The sequence below is a fragment of the Pseudomyrmex gracilis genome, unplaced genomic scaffold (assembly GCF_002006095.1).
Source record: "Pseudomyrmex gracilis isolate BER0280 unplaced genomic scaffold, ASM200609v1 scaffold_26, whole genome shotgun sequence".
Taxonomy (NCBI): Eukaryota; Metazoa; Arthropoda; class Insecta; order Hymenoptera; family Formicidae; genus Pseudomyrmex; species Pseudomyrmex gracilis.
Window position 1 is genome coordinate 895,935 of NW_018020610.1, and position 20,169 is coordinate 916,103.

Here is a 20,169-nt window from a genome sequence, read left to right on the forward strand (position 1 = left end):
ATTTTTGTAAGTTCTTCTATTACTCGAGATATATGTATATTATATTTTCCAGACATATATCCGAACAAATACGTAATATAGATATCATTTAAACGTTACTTGCATACATTACACGTTATACTAAAAACAAAAAGAAAAACGAAAGCTCTTTGTGTTTTCCGATAAATTAACTGATAGGTATAAGGACAGTTGTTACTACACTCACTGCTGAACGACATTATGCTGCAAAACTTTTTTTTTGTAGATACACTATTTTTCTGTACATACATTTTATTTGCGACACTAGGAAAAGATATCTAGGATAACAATGAACATTTATAAGAAAATATAACATAAGTCTTAATTTACACGTTTATTCCTAGCTTATTAACTATTCTTGTAATTTTTAGAGATAGTTAAGACCACTGACTTCAGTGTATTGAATTATGTGACGTCAAACGCGCGAGGGATCGTATGCAGTTACTATTTTGACGTATATCGTAATAACATATTTTTTTTTTTACTTTACCATCATCGATATTCGAAAGCGTGAGAAAATTTGTTTTTTCAGTATACAAGAGATAACAAACATGTATAAATTTCGGTCAGTTGTTGCAAAGACTATTTTATCGCTGAAAATATATGTTGAACGTGGCATATGTGTATTTATAAATGTAGAATATAAGAATGACGAAACGCTTTTAATGGAATTTGCCAATTTATATTTTCGAATATCCGACAGTGGCGTGTTTTCTTGCATCTGACGTTATAATTCAGCGTAGCTGAAGTAAGTACCTCTCCCCAAAAATAAAACTTTTGCAATAGAGAATAAGAGTAACGAAAGTCGTAACGTATAAAGTTTTAAACATAAAATCTCAGCATCTTGCTACTGAGGACTCAACAAAATAATTGAAAACAAATTTGGTTTTTCTAAACTTATTGTATCAGTTCACTATGTTTACTTATTGATATGTCTACTACATCGTTATTAGTGCATATTATTATCGCTTATTACATTTAATATTGTGCCATGTGATTCCGAGAAATGTCGCGGGAATGGTCGACACGTGTGGCACAAGTAGAAATTTTTAAAATATTCTCTTAAATTTTCAGGACACATACTCTTTAATAAAAAGAAACAGTGGTGAAAACTATATATTTTTTATTATAAATCTGTGTAAAAATTCGAAATAAATTTTAAAAGTATAACAAACAACCATGTTTACTCGTATTATAAGTGATTAGTTTCTGATTAACAATTAATTTTGACTGAGAATTAATTGTTTTCTCTTGTATTATGAAAAAGTATTATTACTTACTGTTGTTATATCTATTTTTTATTTTATCTTGGCCAATATTTAAAACGTATTGTTAACACGCAACAACACATGTTAACATTAAATAATGAATACACAAAAGTGTTATTAAAACAAAAAAAATGTTGAAATATTATTAGTATTTTATATAGCATCAGTTATTTTCTCTCTATAATTCTATTATATATGCATTTAGGAAATAAATCGAAAATATCTTCTGTAATAATATTCTTATTATGCAGTATAATAAAGGATTTTATCAAATTATTTTCTATCATTTAATTTTATGCTTAAAAGAGCTGTATTGTTTATATATACTTAAAATTAAGAATATTAATTGTTTTAGTGATAGTTATTTTAGTATTTTTCATTAGTTTTAAGTATATTTTTAATGAGTTTTTATTATTTTTAATGAATTTTTACTCTTTTTAATGATTTTTTTACTACTTTTATATGACTAACTGTAACTGTTTACGATTTATATGTGACTTTTAAGAATTTTACAAAGTCAAAATAAATACCAAACAAAAACATCTCTACGACTTAGTCTTACTGTAAAAAAGTATGCTATTTTTTATTTTCTCTTAAGTTTTACTATAATACTTTGTTTTACTCTGCTGTTCTATTATTTTTGTATGTAATGCTACTATATAACAAATATGTAAGAATAATATGTTATCGAATGCTTATAATAATGATAGAGAGAGACCACAAATATAACGATATAAGTATTATGCTTTAAAGTTAAGTATACGAAGTATTATGCATTTTTCTAAAAAAAAATGCTGTTATACTACTACTTTCTTATAAAGCGCACACGGTGCACAGATGTGTTTTTTAACAAATGCCCAAATTTATATGTAACAAGTATCGATTACAATAAGATACGGAAACATTTGTATTCTCTCGTTCCGTGAGTTTAAAATGACATATTTTCAATATTTGTTTTGGTGAAAGATATCGTGTGTGTGAAATTTCTATTGTAAGAAAAGCACTTCGATAAGTGTTCCGAGAATATCAAACTCGTTTATTGTAAAATCAATTACGTCGAGAGAATACACTTTTGCTGTACAATACGTATATACACGGACGATGGATACTGGTTTTTATATAATGAATGTAAATACCCTGATAGCCAAACTTGTCGCGCGAAAACCGAATTTTGTCAAATGAATCAATTTGTTTTGTCAGAAAAGCAGCAAACTCTCTCGCTTGCTGAATTTAAAGTCCACTAACAAAATTGTACGTACAATTTACGAATTTTTCTAAAAAAAACAAGAAAAATTAAGTAACTGTTGATTTTTTAAATCGTATATGATATATTGTAAACGATCTGATTCTATGCAGATTTTGTGAGCGCACGTAAGCGAAAGAAGAAGCGAGTGAAATTAAAATTTGGATTCTGTGTCCTTCCGACAATGATATATACGAAACAGAATACAATCGGACCTTTCAACGGGTACATTTTCTGGATCGGAAGATTTTCTTAACATTTTGAACCGGAGGTCACATCTTAATATCAATTTATCGTTATATTTTCTCAACAATTACATCACTCTTCTAGTCTCGCCGCTATGATAACCATATAGAGCATATCTATATTTTATTTTATGCATGCACGAACGGACGTGATAAGGTGATAAAAGAAAGCGATAGGATATCAGCGCTATTTGAAAAGCAAGACCACCAATTGAGAGATTAAAAATGTAATTGTTGAGAAGTCCGATTGCAAGTTAAAAATACATGAACGATATATGAACGATATAGAATATGTATATATATATATATATATATGTATATATATATATTACATATTTATATATATATTTGTTTTGTAAGATATACATATGCTTTCGAATAAATACTATTCTTGCGACTTGCATTTGTCTTTATTCGGCACTTTGAGCGACATATTCATTCTTTACAGCGATTATTATCCTAATCATTGCGATCGTGATAAATGACTAATAACGTTATATAGAGAAACTATGTTATTAATGTGCAGTGACTTATACGATGACGAAAATATCTAAGAACAATTATCAGGTGAAGTTTCAAAAAGACCGTCTCCAATTTTTATGAAATTTCACTTCGTGAAATCTTGTGGAAATAAATTTTTTCTTCGTCGCGAACAAAATTTAATCGAAATGAAATTGTGATGAGCGATAAATGTGTGTGTTACGATAAGGAACATTCTTATTGTTGTTTTAAATATTATTTTAAGTATTATTTGAAGAAAGAAACAAAAACTTTTAGTCGCCTCTTCGATATGTTTACGTATATGTGAAGTGCGCAAAACATGAGACAAATTTATATAAATATTTTTTTGTGAAAATTTTATGAAAATTGGAGGTGAGGCTTTTTCGAATTTCGGACGTTAATGTTTTTTATCTTGTCGATCTTACTATCGTAATGAACAATTCTTATGTTAAGGCAAGCTTACATGACTAAATTATTACACATCGGCTGACCATATTCGTCGAAAAGATTCAATGCTCCATTTGTCGAAAGTTTAAATAATATAACTGAATCAAAATTAAGGTACGCTACTTTTTGATTAATTTATCAAATTAAACACAAGAAAAAAAAATTGTTATAATTTAATTACACTCAATAATTACTTCGTCAGTTAATTATTACTTCGTCTCTAATTAATTATTACTCGATTTATATAAATAAACAACAATAGTTAAAATACTTAAGTTTTTATAATTTAATTATCAGTCGTGTTTTTATTTCAACAGAAGAAAATACTCTAAATTCTCTTTTGTCATTGACAAACAAACGCATATGTAAATCAGTCTTTTCTATCCAAATTTGAGCTCGTTAAAATTAGACCGATTTTTCTATTTTGTTCAATGATCAAATCTTTTTCGATGAATCATCAGCACAGTCACACCAATGGTATTCTCTTTATCTTACGCTTTGGCACATAATTCACGTTGCACAATGTCGTATTTATCCGAAGACGAATACTTGTCCCATTCTAATTAATTATATATATGTATATATTGTGTAATATATATATACGTGATATAACGTGTACGTGTAACTACATATAAACGTGAGAATGAGTTTCATACAAAGGATGTTTCTTACAAAAAGTTCAATAGTCGCGCGAACTCGAAACTACTTTTTTAATTAGTAATTGGTTTCCACACAGGAAATAGATAGTTTACGTCCTATTATTTACTACATTAGTTTTTCTATAAACATGAAAAAATTATCGTATAGAAATTAATTCATTATTGTATGTGAAATTATGTAATAAAAAAGTTCTCGTGAATGAGAAACATCGAATTACACGAAAAATATTCAATTGCGATACCAAAGAATTGAGTGACCTAACTATTAATTTAAGAGGATTATCCCCTCGATACTTGCATAAAAATTAGATTAAGTGATTTTATATGTAGTTTATATATATCTCTACACACACATACACACGCACACGCACGCACTCTTCTTTACGTAACAAAAGATTATATTGTAAGTTCAGTATTGTTTTTTTTTACAAATGGAAATGTTTAAAAAAACCAAAACGTAGTGCGATCGTATACACACACACATACACGCACACGCACACACTGTGAGTTATGTGAGTTATCTCATCTACTTTAAATCTTAAAGAATTAAGTACTATGAAGAACTTCGTTTATCTACAAAGTTCTTCACGAGCCGATTAAGTCTCGCGCGCTCGTTTCTAAATTTATTAATTGTAATACTGATGCAGGTTTTCGATGTTCTTTACTAACGCGTGTTCTAATTGTTTTTTTTTTGTTTTTTTTTGTTTTTTTTGTATACATATATATTTGTCTTACAAAAGTACGAGAATCTAAAGAGCAATTTATTTAAGTATGAAGTTCTCACTCATTTCAGGTAAATATATATATATAACGAGATCGTTAGTGTCTAAGATTTAATTTACAGCGGAGAGGTGAGAAGAGCAAGTGTGGCCGCATATTTAGAAACATTTCGAAATAATCGCGTGTTTGTACGATTTCGCTCTCACACGCGACGTTCTTTTCTTTTTGTTTTAGAGGGTTTACAAAAAACATTACGTGTGTGTAATAAAAGAATAACATGTGTAACGAACGGACATTTGTATACGTCGAAAACAAAGTCACGTCATGTTACGCTTATTGTTTAGTTCAGATAATGGAGAAAAGATATTTTCGCTATCTACGAAATGTATTCTTCCTCGCGTTATAAAAGTGTCTTCATTTACGTACACGTATGTGTATATATACAAGCGATCATCGCGCCGAATAATCATCATTCATTTCACTCATTCTTTCTAGATGTACAGTATTGAGCCCGAAGAGAGCGCGATCGGAGCTGCTCCCCGCTAATAAGTTAACATTGATTAAATGTAAGTTCGCGTTCTTGTATAACACTACGTGCTAAGTTGTACAGTATAATATAATATTACGCAGAGCTATAACTAGATATATCGCGTCGGTGGAAAAATATCGTACTTTCTTGTTTTTTTTTTTTGCACGTGACACTCTCTCTTTCTCTTTCTGGACGTTTCCGCTTTTTATAATCAACGCTCTGAACTCCGTTCCGCGGCGTAGCTCACAGGAGCGCACTTGTTCCTTTTACAATATTACACGCTCACCTTACACAGGCTGCGAGTTAACTGTCCCAGTCGCGACAAGTCACACGTCCCGCGACTCTCGTGCGCTTGTTCGTATTTATTTAAATAATTTGCGAAACGTAACTTACAAATTAGAAAGGTGAATTTTATAAATTTTAAAATCGAGTGATACCGGCAATTTTTTTTTTTTTTTTTAATTTTAAATTGAAAGAAAGGGGCTGACTTTTTTTTACCAGTGGAACATGTCGCGTTTTACTGGGACAGTTCGCTTCGTTTCTTCCTTTTCTTCTTCACTTCGCGTCTTCTTCTCTCTCTAACTAGACTAGGGAAACAGTAAATATGTCACTCTCTCAGCGCATACGCACACAATCGACGTCTCGTTACGTAAAATCCGTAAGTTACTACCGTAAGAATCTCTCGCTTTCTCTCTCTCTCTCTCTAAAAATTGTCTCTGAGATCGTTATAAACTTGCGCCAAAAGTTTTTGTCTACGTTTTCTATGAAAAATTTGTGCTTACAAAACCACTTTTTAATATCGTTCACAATATCATAATTATCCGAGGTTTAAAAACAAACAACAGAAGATATCGGATTTTATCTATTCGAATAAAATGTTACGAAATAGGAGATTTTTTTGCAAATTTGTACAAAATTGTTTATATCGTCTTATTGGTTCCACGTGTATTGCAAATGTTGTTCAGTCTGAAGATTGTGAGTTCCAACAAGTATACAAAACGCTACGTCTAATCTCGCGTTGACGTGAAAATGTTTGGGATGGAAAATAAAATCGAAGTTGATAACAAAAAAGAGAGATCAGTTTCTTGTAAAAAAAGAAACAAGAGTTTTTAACATTTTAATAAATATGTTGCTTGTAATGAAAATTGGGATACGACAACATATGGTGGCGAAAGTCCATAACGTAGAAATTGATACGTATCGATCATTGTGCGATAATCTTTATGTGTAATCCTTCAAACAGAGTCGTGCAATAATGATAATGATGATGACTGAGCGAGCCGAGAGAATAACTGGGCGATTTCTATGATTGTCCTTGTCGTCTCGTGTTTCCCAATTGCATTGTGCCTCAGAGTAGAAAAAAGAAAAGTGCTTTTGGGCTCGTCAAGCAAAAGAATCTCGACACGAATTTCCACATTCATCGGATAATTGAGAAAATTGTCAAAGTTCATTTATATCAAAACGATAACTTTCGTCTTCAGAAAGAAATTTCTTTTACAAGTTTAGTTTGTTTCGTCGATTAAAGTGTTTTCTCACTGAACAGAAAACAATTAAAAAAAAAAAAAAAAAAAAAAAACAATTGCCAATTAGAACTTCATCTCCGCGAAGTTCAAAGGCTTTCACGAGCCCAAAAGTCCAGTTCGCTTTTAGAACCTGCTGACGGCTTCGTCATCGGTGACGAAGTAATTGGAGCTCTTCGCGACCGAGCTGTACATGCTGTACGTGGGACTGCAGACGATCATACTGCTCGTGTTGTCGAGTTCCGTTTCATTCGTCACTGACGAATGCCTGCCGATGGTGGACAGCCGCTTGTCCTTCTTCGCCAACGTCATGCGACAATCCTCCGGCCTCAACGGCATCGACGGATAATTCGGCTGTCGGGCGAGCGTCGTCAACGCCGCTCTGTCTCCCGTGTCATTAAAGCTGCGCAAACGTTTGAGAGAAAACATAATCGGAGAGGGCGTTCAAATATCGAACCTTCCGAAGCGAATGTCATCCGATGTTTTTTTTTTTTACGTGTACGTATGATTTTATTTATTTCATGTAGATTTTATTGTCAAAATAATTGTTTCGCGTGTGTAATTTTATTTTTTGTGTGTTTTGTTTTATTTGGAAATACAGTCCTGTGTCTCGTTTCTTATAGATACCTGTGATGTCGCACAATGCCCCTCTTTATCTTGCAATGCTCGGTCCCACCTTGGCCGTCAGTCGCGGTTCCGTGGGTCTTGCACGCCTCCACCCCCATCGACGGCACGGGGGACAGGGAACCGGGACCGTACGAGCCGCTGCTCTGTCTCCTGTCCAGGATGTTGACCAGTTCCACCGACGGCGTCGGCGAGAATGTGCCCTGAGGACACGCGACACACAAACCACTCTAGATGATAGAAAACTTCCGAAAGAAATGTTGGAGATATCGCATGGAAATGCCCGAATCTTCTGGAGAGATTCAAAGTCCCCCCGCGGAACTCTTCCTCATCGGAAAACTTCCTCTTATTTTTATAAACAAGCGCTGATATGATAAGTAAAAAAATCAAACACTTATACGCAAAACAAATGCATGATTTAATCAGACAAAATTCGTACAAAGAAAATAATAATAGTTTACATGCTGTTCTGTGAACATTGTGAGCGCTTTTCGAACAAAATTGCTAATTAACAGAGAGATAAAAATCAGCAAATAAAATCAAATTCACGAGAGATTGCGTATATACGAAGATTAACAGATCTTCGTCGTCTTTATTGATAAACATCACGCGCGCGCGCGCGCTGATGTGTAAATAACTAAATATATACATACATACATACATAACAAGATAAAAAACTTAATTAAACGATTAATATCTCGCATTTATCTAAAAAAAATATACATAAAACAAAATGCGCGCAGAAGTAAACGAAAATACGAAATTCCATCATCTTCACAAGAACGATGATTCGTGCTGGTCGTCGCTCACCTGCAGCGACGGTCTTCGCAACGTGCCGCCCTCCATGCCGATCAGCTTCACACCCTTCACGCACTTCTTCGGACCCACACTAGCTGGCGGATTCTCCTGAACGTTCAGATTGTTGTACTCCGTGTTGCTCCTGTCGACGATGCTGATCCTCTCCTCCCGTCCCGGCCGTTCCTCCCGCGGCTTCTCGCTCGGCCCGAGCTCGCAGCCCACCTTGGCGTAGGACGGCGCGCAGGGAGCGATCGGCGTCGCCGGTACGCCGATCGACCGAGTGGGCGAGAGTATCTGACCCCGCAGATTTCGCACACCGAGGATCTGACCGCCCTGCACCTGCGTGTACTGGCTCACCGTCGGAGTGTTGTGATGACGTGCCGGCGTCTGCGTCCGCAGATTCTGCAGATTCTGCAGATTGTGATTAGCGCGTTGCGCGACCGACATCGTGACGCTCTTCGTCTTCGTCTCGTGATCGCCCGCCGGATCGCCGTCCACCATGTCCTCGTCGTTGCAGGTCCTGTCGTCGTCGTAAGCGCCGACACCGTCCACCGAATCTATGCCTGACGTCGATTTCTGAAAGATAGACTGGGTTTACGTATAGACATCGTCAAATCGATGAATTCCGTACGAGCTGTATAGAACTGATGAGTTTTCAATTATACCGAGGACGAATCCATGAGAGCGGCGCCGGAGCTGCTCTGCACGACGCCCGGTGGGTTCTTGGATTTGCCGGGCGAGTAGATGTTGAGCACGTCGCAGCATTGCGGAAAGTAACCCTTGCCGAGAAGATTTCTGGTGAGGAAACTGGTGAAAAGCTGAGTGAAAAGGGCGATTATCATGATCGCGGTGCGAAAGGGAAACTTTTGGCTGCGAGTCTTCGCTTCGTAGAACGGATATTCGAGCAGTGGTCGTATGCCGAGTCCTTTTTCGCCGCCTGTAGAAGTAGCGGGATGAAGTAGCTTGTAAAAATTCGACAGATTTTGAAATAATGACGATTACATCGAGATTTAGGACACAATCACTGACCGGCCAGACGTAGAGTGATAGCAATAAAATATCCCGCCAAACAACCGTAAGTGTCCACCATAGAGGGCCAATGGATGACGGCTAATAATTGCGGGAACAGAACAACGTAGACGAGATCGGAGCACAAGTATCTTTGAACACAAACACAAATTTCAAATGTAAACAAATAATAACGTTAAGTGTTGTAAAAAAAAAAAAATTCACAAAGAATCAAAAGGTCACTTCACTTACGAGAGATAATAAACGCTGTTGACCGTGAGAGCAACGAGAGTGGACAGAACGGAAACGCCAATTACCGAACATCTCAGGACCCAATTCAGCTCGCGTTCGGACGCCTGTAACGTAAAAGAGGCTTCAATGACGCCTGGTTGGCGCCGTCAATTGAGCCGCGATAGTTAACACTTACTTTCGGCCGTATCGTGAGTTTGTAAACGTTTCTGGTGAACATGGAACTGCTGGCGAGAATACTGGAGTCCGCCGAGGACATGACCGCGGCCGAAATCGCACCGAGACCTAAACAAAACGATCGACATAAATGTGCGAATGAATTTAAAACAACGATAACACTGTTGTTTCTTAACGGGCAATCGAAAGACCTACCGACGAAGGACACCCATTGAGGCGTGAGATATCGCAGCACCATCGGCAACGCGGCGTTCCCGTCGTCCGTGGAGAACGTCCTGTTGTATCCCGGGACCACGGACCAATCGGTGGCGCGAGCTACCACGCCAATTAACATCGACGGTATCGCGAGTATCATGCAACCGAGCATCGATGTTATTGACAGAGTCGTCGCGACGGAGGTGCTCTTGATACTTAGGATTCGTTGGAAATAACCCTGAAGAGAGAAAATCACGTTCGTCACGAGAGAAACAAATTTTTGGTAAAAAAAATTTTATCAGAGTTTTGATCTTCCGTCTCGATTTTTTATCATTTTCTATTTTTTCCACTTCTCTGTCACGTGTTTTCTTCTTGAAAAACTTTTCTCCAATTACCTGCCAAGGAATGCCGCCGAACACCAGCAACAGCATGCCGTCCACCCACACGCCCAAATCCTCGTTCTTGATCTCCCCCAGCCAGTCCTTGGTGGCCAAATTGTGCTCGAACGACACCGCTGAATGAACCATGGAGAACGGGGCCGCTATCACCAAACCCAGAAAAATGCACAGCAGCTGCAGCGCGTCCGTGCACGCCACGGAATACAACCCGCCGAAGACGGTGTATCTGGATGGAAAAAAAAAAACAGGGTGCATTCTTACGCTTCATTTACTTCACCCATTACCTGCTAAAAACTTGAAACTATATTTTTATTATATTACGCAATATATACATATACATATATATATATATATATATTACGTTGAGAAAATATTTTTAGATAAATAATGTCAATATGTTATTTCCCTACATGGCCGCCAAGAGCGCGGACGCGCAGACGCTGATGTTCGGGTCGACGCCGGCGACGACGGCCAACGAACTTCCCAGTGCCCTCAGAACGGCGCCGCACCAGAACAAATCGCCGCATAACGCCGGCAGGAAGAGCAAACCCCCGACACCGGCGCCGTATCGTTCCTGAAAGGGGTCCAGCATCGTCACGTACTCGGCCTTCCTCATCGGGCGCACGAAGAGCATGGCACCTGGGTAACGTAATGTTCATCGTTTCAGTTTGCGGTACGTTTCAAGTGTGTTAATATTTATCGGATCAACAATTGTGTGATACTGTAAAATTTAAATTAAATTAAATGCGTACTATTATGTAAGCGTATATAAAAATGAACCCACGGAAGTTTTTACGTACCGAAGAGCAAACTGAGGCTGTACCCGATAGGTACTTGACACCAAGCCAAACCCTTCGTAAACATGGCCTCCGCGGTCCCGTTGACGAAGGCACCCCCGACCCACGTCGCTGCATATAAAAATACATAAGGGTCGATGAAAAACAATAATTACACATCCCGTCATTATTTAAGGTAATATATCACTAAAATGAGAAAAAATGATACAAAATTGTTTATCTAATCATTTTGTTTGTTTCTGTATTTAAGTAATTTTAGGAGAATCATTTGTTTTATTATCGCTGTACACGATACGATGCATATCGTAGAAAAGTGTTTGCATTTTTCGATTCTCGACCTCGTTTTGAAATAATGAAAAAAAAAATCGATAGAGAAGAGTGAGAGAGAGAGAGAGAGAGAGAGAGAGAGAGAGAGAGAAATCCATTTTGCAAGAATATGTGTAAACTCCTTCAACGTCAGAGATGGTTCAAAAATAACGAGGCCAGAAGTGGAGAAGAAAATGTGGAACAAATCAATTTTAAATGAAGCAGCGCCGACGAAGATTCAATACTTCCTCTTACGATGCTTGGCCTTTTGCGATACATCGCGTTTGACACGTGTCGATACATCGAAGAGGGAAGATGTACTCGCGAGTGCGCTTTTCCGCGAGTTATTTAATTTCGCGAAATTTGATGGAAAATTTAACAAACTCGGAAAGAGAGAGGCGCAGCGATAATAAATCGGTCGGTTTCGCAGAGAGTTCAATGCCTGTGTTTGCACATCGCGAAATGTTTTTTTCTTTCTTTCAAGATACAAGTTTCCGAACTCTCAAACTAGAAATTAATTTACACATCTTGAAACTTTTATTTCAAAACTTTGAATTATTTTGCTTCAATGTCGATTAATTTAAATGTGAAGAAAAAAATAGACCTCGGGAGCGATATTGAAGTACAGAGTTTACACAGTAATTGTGTGATCTTTATTAATATCCTCGTAACTCCGTCGATATCGCGTATGCAGATTGATCCTTGACCCGACCGACCCTTTGAATTGTTCATCAAAAGCAGGAAGTTCGTCGCACACGCGCAAATAGAAGCCCTATTAATCCTAATCAAGGTCATTAGTCACACAAGTGAGACTTCGCTAAGAGATTTGCATTACATTGCACATGTTATTTCGTTACGCCAATAATAATAATTTTCGCCTCAACAGCGGAACGTAAGCTCGTTCGAAATGTGGAGAATTGAACTTCTTTTTTAACAGTAGAATTGCATGGAGTGTAATCCAATCAAAAATTGTTTTACTTAATAAACACATGTTTACTCAATGGCTGCTTGTAAATTAACTGATTTTAGTAATCGACGCAGCAGCAGAGCGTTCAAATTTCTGTCGCAACGATGAGACTCGGACTTTGTCGTGCTAGGTTTTACATTTTACTTTGACGGTCGGGGATAATTACCGATGAGGGTGAAGACTCCGAGTAGCGGGCTGAGGGAGCGATTCGCCAGCATCATGTCGTTCTGGCCCTGCGCGGCCTTCCTTCTCTTAAACGCGGCGGCCCACACACCAACGCCCAGCACCGCAATGTAAAAGAGAATCACACCAATTACACCCGTCACGTAGACTCCCATCTTCTTCTAGCGTTGTGCGCGTTCTCTCTTCCGCATGTACAGACCCTGCAACTGTGAAATGATCGGTGAGTAAAGGCGCAGCGACTGTCAAATAGTTCGGTTGCGCAAAAAAAACAAATCCGCATCTGTTTCAACTGTTGATCAAAAGTCGATCGACGTCTTTTTTTCAGAAAATTTGTTGCTTTCCTAATAGAAAACAATTCGTTTCTTTTGTCACTCTTTTGCATTTTATTAAGCAATTCGTTATTTTTTCAGTTACACACAAATTAATGCAATAATGATTCTTGCAACTTCCAAGTGTGCGTTTGATGCGATTTGTTTTTTGATAATAATTTTTTCTTTTCTCAATTGTTTTTTTTTTTTTTTTTTTTAATAGAAATCTAATAATTTTGGTGTGATTTTTTTCTGTTTTCAAACACGAAAACTTTCTCGTAGACGTCTTTAAATACCGCGGAAACATTTTGTATAGCAAACTTGGATTCTGCAACTGAGGCACAAATGACGACTAGAGTAGTTCAGGAAGTTACTCAAGTCAAGTAATTCTACAAGACGAACGGTGAAAGATCAGAGCACAAGATGTGAGACGTTGATTAACATTTTCACGCGCATTTAGAATTCAATTTCGCTTGTTTGGCAATAATTTCATTGAAAAACAGCTGGCGGGTTTATTCCTCTGCTGTCACGACGACAGTCGTGATGTAACATACGATCGGGGGAGGTGCTCATAATGGCATCAGTAATGGGTAACAACCGGACGTAAGTTGTTATTCTTCGTACGAGATATTATATTATATATACACGATTTGTTTATTTTTTTGTTTGTGTGTGTGTGTGTGTACGCGTCAAAGTTTGGACGCGCGCGTTTTACTAGTCGCTGTCTGTGAAACACGTACTTTGTTACACAACAAGTATCACATCTCGAGCGTCGTCGTATACTTCAACATGTGTAACAAGCTTGATTATAATGGCTATTATATACGTATATGTGGAACACAATAGAGTGACACGGAGATGTAGGCGCGCGGATTAATCGGATGTAAAATCCCGCGTGCTCTCTCTCTCTCTCTCTCTCTCTCTGGCGCGCGCGCGATCAATACCGCGTTAATTATTCCGTCTCCTTGATTAACATCGCTGTACAAATAAGCTCGCGTAGTCGTACGTCTCTCCGCTTATTAGTCGGCGCAAAAAGCTCTCTCGACCTTTGAATATATTTAGAAATCGATATCCGCGAACTCGCACAACGAAAAGTCGATAAATAAAACACTCCCGAAAAGAGAAAAATTGATTAATATTATTCGCGCGCGTATACGCCCGTGTTGTTTAATTAATTTTGATTTTGTTTTTACGTTTGTATTGAAATCGAAGTAATTTTGCTCCTCTCTCGTATTTAAAAATGGCTGAAGTATCATCGATTTATGTATTTATTTCGAGATTTAGATTTAGAACATAACAATATACTCTTTCTCTCTCTCTCCCTCTTTCTCTCTCTTTATAAAAATAAATATCATAGTCAATCAGTTCTCGTGACACACTCGTGACGATTAATATTAGATAAAAGAAGCTACAAAAGGTTTTTATTGTACACGAGACACACACACACACGAGTCATCGTGTGCCGAGATATATATCCTTCGTTATCTGTTCGAGATTGAACGATCGTTTAGCCGCTCGAACTCCCGTGACCGATGACATACACCGGTGACATTTTGCTATTGAGCACATTTCGCGCGGGAGTTTGCGCCGCAGCTCATCGTGAAAAAGCTAATCGAGCGCGACGGCAATTGTCGCGCGTTTTAAAATTCAAGTGTGGCCCAGATATCGGGTCACACCAGGATGGATCGTGACCCGCACACGGAAAAGTTCAGCGCTGAGTTTTGAGATCCTACGCGAATTTCGAAACGGTTCGCATTCATCAAATATTCATTCGACGTTATTCGGAGCGAGAAGTTGACGACTGTGAATGTTATATCTGTAAGAAATATGTATACGTCGAAACGAAAGTATTTGACGATCGCTGAAGTATCGGGTACGAGCACGAAAACTTCGCACGCGCGAAGTTTTTGCAAATTTTTCCAAATATCTCTCAGCTGATTGGTCCGGCCTGCCAATCCCGCCGACTTAGCGCTGTACAACCGCAACGTGATCTCAACATCTATATTATCTTGAAGCTATTTGTTATCTTACATTATTGGTGTGCGCACTTCCACGCAGAAACTTGCGTCGTGCACACATACCGAAACGAGTCCTATTAGAAAGAAATGTCAGAAGGAATATTCTCAGCAATATTTGCCAAAGTGGTTTTTTTAGCGCGTAAAGTGGCAATATTTCAAATTATCGAGGACAGATCTCGGTGACATTTCTCTCTTATTAATTCGTACGTTAATAATATTCCCCATGCGAGAAGAGTTTTCGCAAAACTCTTCGAAAGTTCATACGTTTATTTATTTTTTACGTTTGTTATTGAGCAGAAGACGCGAGATGAGTCACATCCCATTGTATTAAATCAGAAAAAAGAGATAAAATTTATCTACAAAGATATATATATATATATATATATATATATATAAAACGCAATAAATTTATTTTTTTTATTTACTATATTTTTTGAATGAATTTTTTTCTCCTTCTCTTTTCTCTTATGTCCGCTCAAGTCAAATATACATTGAAGAGTTTGTTGTTTAAACGAGGAAAATTGTAGGAAAAACATATGGTTTTGAAAGTTTGCCAGTGAATTATTCGTAGAGCAGATGTCATATAAAACTCGTGGAGCATAAAACCGTTAAGTTCATAGAGCGTTGCGCGTGAGAGAGATCATTTGTTTTTCGCAGTTCGAGAACTATCGGCACGTCGTTTTTTATTTTGAAGCAACGACGCGCTTTCACGCTTGTACGCGAACAGTTTTAAATCACTACCGCTTTACGCGGTAATCTATTTGACATTTTCACTGCATACAAGAGCGTACACGTGCGAATTGTTACACTTAAACGTCGATAATCAATAAGCGCGTCCGCTTTCAGTGCGAAATAAACCTCGGTAAATCAAGAAAGGTAAGCGAAATCTCTTGAATCGCGTCTTCGAGTGCGTTTGAATCTGACAAACCGCGTGTTAAGCTTCGCGCGTATTTAACGTAAGTCTGTTAACAACTGCAAAACAAATAAAAAAAATAAAAAAAAATAAAAAAACATTTAATTCAAAAAAACATCAGTTAACTCATTAGATTAAATTTGAAACAGATTCCTATTTTCTTTTCTAAAACTGCAAAGCGAACAAACGTGCAAATTTACTTTTCCCTGAGTAATAATATAGGAAGTAACTTTTTTTTTTCTCTGTCGATAACGTGTTCTCGCGCCTATAATCTCATTATCTCACCGACGCAAAAATAGAGAAAGAAGCTTGATACGCGCTTGATCGAGGTGAAGGGTAAGCAGCCCTCAAAGGGCGAGGCAAAAGGGTGCGAGAGTTGACCGACGTTAATTTTATGCGAAGGCGTCTCTCTCTCTCTCTCTCTCTCTCTCTCTCTCTCTCTCTCAAGGCTCATCAATCGCAGAAGAAATTTTCACAACAGAATATTCCCAATTACGAGTATCACAGCCAAGATCCCCTATTCTCGTAGGAGACCGACGAAGAGCGGGAGAAAGAGGAAGAGAGAGAGAGATTATATTTGCGATGCGCCGCGTGGGAGAAGAGCCTCTTGAAAGGGATATGAGAAGCTTGTCAACGTAACCGAATGGAAATCTAAGTACGCGAACGGAATACCTTCGGCGATTTCTTCGCGAAGCGATTTAAAAGACTTAATAAGTGTTGCCAAACTCTATTTTTCAATGATAAAAAAAAAAAAATAATAACAAACGATTGTTATTACACGTGGCAAAAAGACACATAGAAAAGACAACAACGATGCGAACGCGCGGAACTTCGAGGCGCGACATTGCAAAAGCTGTGCGACGTTAAACGCGTGGGAAAGAATGTTATACATTGCGACGGTAAGAGATAACACACACAGTACCGGATTGTGGAGATTTACAACGCGCTTGGAAATCCGAACGTTGGCAGAATCCCGTTCTACTTCTCTCCGCGTGGGCGAGAGAAACAATTCTCGCATGTGTGTGAAGTGCGAAGGATCGTTTGGCTCGGTTTGGCTCTCGCGAACGAAATCAGCACGCGTGCAGTTTATCTTTGAACTCGAAGTCTGGGCCGCCCAGTTCGTTGCCAACTTTTCGAAGCAGTCACCGCGACCGTGTTGTCCGTCACAGACGGACGCCAAGTGTAAAAATCGATCCGCGGCTTTTCATTCTTCGATTCTACTACGGAGAGAAGGGGGAGGGAAGTTGAGGACTATCATCAGTCTCCCTTTTGTGATCTCTTCGAACGACCTCTCCACACTGACCCAATTTGCGACGAGTGATGATATCATTACCATACAAGCACATTTCCGCACTTGATGCGAAATTTACCAGCAGCGATCATAACAACATGAACTCGCTGCTGGGTTCATCTTACTTTCTTCTCGATGTGTAAATAAAATTATTACACATCGAGGAGAGAGGAAAAACAGAGGCAATTTTTTTGTTTCTGACCTGCGTACATCGCAGATCCAATCTAAGCTAATAGAGAGCTAAAATAGAGAGAAACATATGTACGCGAACGAAAAAAAAAAAAAAGGAAGCGATTTTGCTTCCCGATATTATTGTTATGAACGCACTTATTGCACGAGTGTGTAATGAAGCGTCGCGAATCGGGCAGCACCCTGGCGCGAAAGCGTTTTAGAAAACAAGAAGGAGAAAAGGACGAGAGAGGAGGATTAATTTATTGCGCGCTTCGTGGGAAGCGTAAACTCACCTCAAGCGTGAATAAAAAAAAAAAAATTGCAACAAGAGCAAACAAACGGGAAGTAGACCGATAAGAAAGAAGCAAAAGAGAAAGAGAGAGGAGAGAGGGAAAAAAATCGAAATTTCGAGTCGTACTACTTACCACCGGCTATCCTCAGCGGGATGATTGTGCAGCGCACCCTTTCACGCGGACGTGCCCATCTCTCGCCGTATACGGCTCTCACGCGATTTCCTGTTTTCACGGGCGCGCTGCCACGGGGAACTCGCTCCAGAGAGAGAGAGAGAGAGAAATCGGCTCCTCCCGGACGCGGCACGCGGGATCGACAACTCGCACAACTCCGGCCGGGGCGTTAGCCGCGCGACAGAGAGGAGCCAGGCGCAGATACGACTGAATCTCTCCTACGTACTCAGCATCCCGCACGGCTGGCTGACACGCTGGACCGCGCCGCCACTTCGCTTAGGGGGGTAGCGCGCGCGCCACGGACAAGGACGGAGCCGGCGGTCGCGCGCGCGCAAGGTGCACGGGATATATGGGGTGAACCGATATAGGGAAGCGAAACTGGAAATTGGGTAATTCCTTCTGACAGAGACAAGCACGTACATGTCGACGGGAAAACGGAAAATAAAATAATCGTTTTTAAATAAAGATTTGTTTTTTCGAGAAACAAAATGTTCGCGAGTTTTACAATTATTTTGACGGAATTTATTTTGCTCGTTTGGTGCTCATTTATTTTTGTCACTTCACGCTGAGAGATTTGAAACTGACGGAATGTTAATTTTATTCAAGTTGTCGCATAAAACGAGAAGAGATATGACAAAAAAACGAAATAAAAATTTGTCGCTAAAAATTATTGATCATTGAAGTAATCAAATGTATTTCCGGACACCCTGTATGTAACGAAAGAGCAAGAGAGCGAAAGAACTGATCCGACTAGGGATTGATGATGCGAAGGAAGGGCGAAAGGGAAGCGAGACGGATGTACAGGATCCGCGAGCGGAAATGGACCTGTAACCCGGAGGGAGAAACGAGGAGGGATGCAAGATTGAAAGGTGATACAAGGAAAAATTGGCGAGGAAAGATAGTCATAAGAAGAGCGGATCAATGTTTTATCGTGACGGATGACGCGGTGTCAATGCTGTATGGAAGCGAATCCGCGTGGAGAGATCGGATCGAAGGACTTTGGAAAATTTGCTTGAAAGAAGCAAAATTGTAAGAAGGCGCAAATTGTTACGAGGATAGATTCAAGGATATGTCGGAGATAGACTCAGGTTGAATACGTTCGCTCGAGGGGAAGAGCCTTCGAGTAATCCAATCGAGCGGAAATAGAGAGGGGAATGTGGGTTGACGAAAAGGAACGTGGAGTAATTCGCGGAGAGGCATGAGATCATCTCCTCTCAAAAGAGGAGACGAAAGAAAAAAGGGGAAAGAATACGAATAGAGAAATAAATTTATTCACTCGCGCGCGCGCGCGCGCGCGCGTACACACACACGTACGCGCACGTTTTCAAAAAACTACTTCACCTTAAAAAAACATTAAAAAAAAAACTCCTTTAAGTGTAAATATTCTATTGACAAAAGAAACATTCGCACAATTAAAAAAATTACGCGGTGGAAAATTGAGACGTCGAGCAAGCGGAGATCGAGGAAAATAAACACACAGAATGCGAAAATGCGCAAAAAGAGTAGGGAGAAAAAAGGAGATGAAGCCGGGGGATGAAAGCGAGAGACAGGGACATAACATGTAGGAGGGTTGGCATGTCCACGTGCGGGGGGAGGGGATAGCCGTATTGATCTGTTCGCGCAAACTCCTGGTCCTTAGGCTCCCTCCCGCAACCAGAACCCGACTCTCGCCCCCGCTTGTCGCCACCCTCGCTCTGCTCCATTCGCAGCTGCCGAATGCGCGCTCTGGTCCCGTATAGCCTTCCGAGGTTTCAATCCTCCGCGTTGCTCTCGAACGAAACGCCCAATTGATACTCGTTTATTCTTTGCCCCCTTCTATTATTCTTTGACGTTGAACTTCTGTTTTTTTTATCTCACTTTAATCTTTCGCTTTATGCCGAACGAACAAATGTCATCGGTCGAAAGTGTCTTTTGAAAGACACAGCGCGATTATAATCTTCTTCGACAAATAACTCGAGCATGGCGAATTAATTCGCAACGTGCTAATTGCTAATTCTCTTCCTCTGCCAACCAATCTTTTGGCTTTGAAGACCCTCATTACGGTTCTCCGCCGCAATCGCGACTCTCTCTCTCTTTGGGTCTCTCTTATTCCGAACGAGATAATCGACGATGACATGTAATCGCGTATTCCGCCACGAGGTCGTTGAAAGCA

General features: G+C 39.0%; 1 protein-coding gene across 1 annotated transcript; it reads right to left on the minus strand.

The window, feature by feature from the left end:
- Positions 1-5,007: 5,007 nt before the first annotated feature.
- LOC109852285 (high-affinity choline transporter 1-like) lies at positions 5,008-18,220 on the minus strand. Its single transcript, XM_020423308.1, has 13 exons — positions 17,979-18,220; positions 12,836-13,058; positions 11,400-11,507; positions 11,010-11,238; positions 10,597-10,825; positions 10,202-10,439; positions 10,008-10,114; positions 9,833-9,936; positions 9,602-9,732; positions 9,238-9,509; positions 8,553-9,148; positions 7,778-8,002; positions 5,008-7,553 (listed from the first exon to the last, which is right to left on the minus strand). The coding sequence occupies exons 2-13, from the start codon at positions 13,005-13,007 to the stop codon at positions 7,277-7,279; spliced, it is 2,688 nt and encodes an 895-aa protein (XP_020278897.1). The 5' UTR covers positions 13,008-13,058; positions 17,979-18,220; the 3' UTR covers positions 5,008-7,276.
- Positions 18,221-20,169: the final 1,949 nt, after the last annotated feature.

What these genes read in the sequence shown, in the direction of transcription:
- LOC109852285 (XM_020423308.1), bottom strand. Translation starts at nt 13,007, where the DNA reads ATGGGAGTCTACGTGACGGGTGTAATTGGTGTGATTCTCTTTTACATT. An exon ending in CAGCCTCAGTTTGCTCTTCG is followed by an intron (nt 11,239 to 11,399) that starts GTACGTAAAAAC and finishes TACGTTACCCAG; the next exon opens with GTGCCATGCTCTTCGTGCGC. An exon ending in TCCGCGCTCTTGGCGGCCAT is followed by an intron (nt 10,826 to 11,009) that starts GTAGGGAAATAA and finishes TTTTCCATCCAG; the next exon opens with ATACACCGTCTTCGGCGGGT.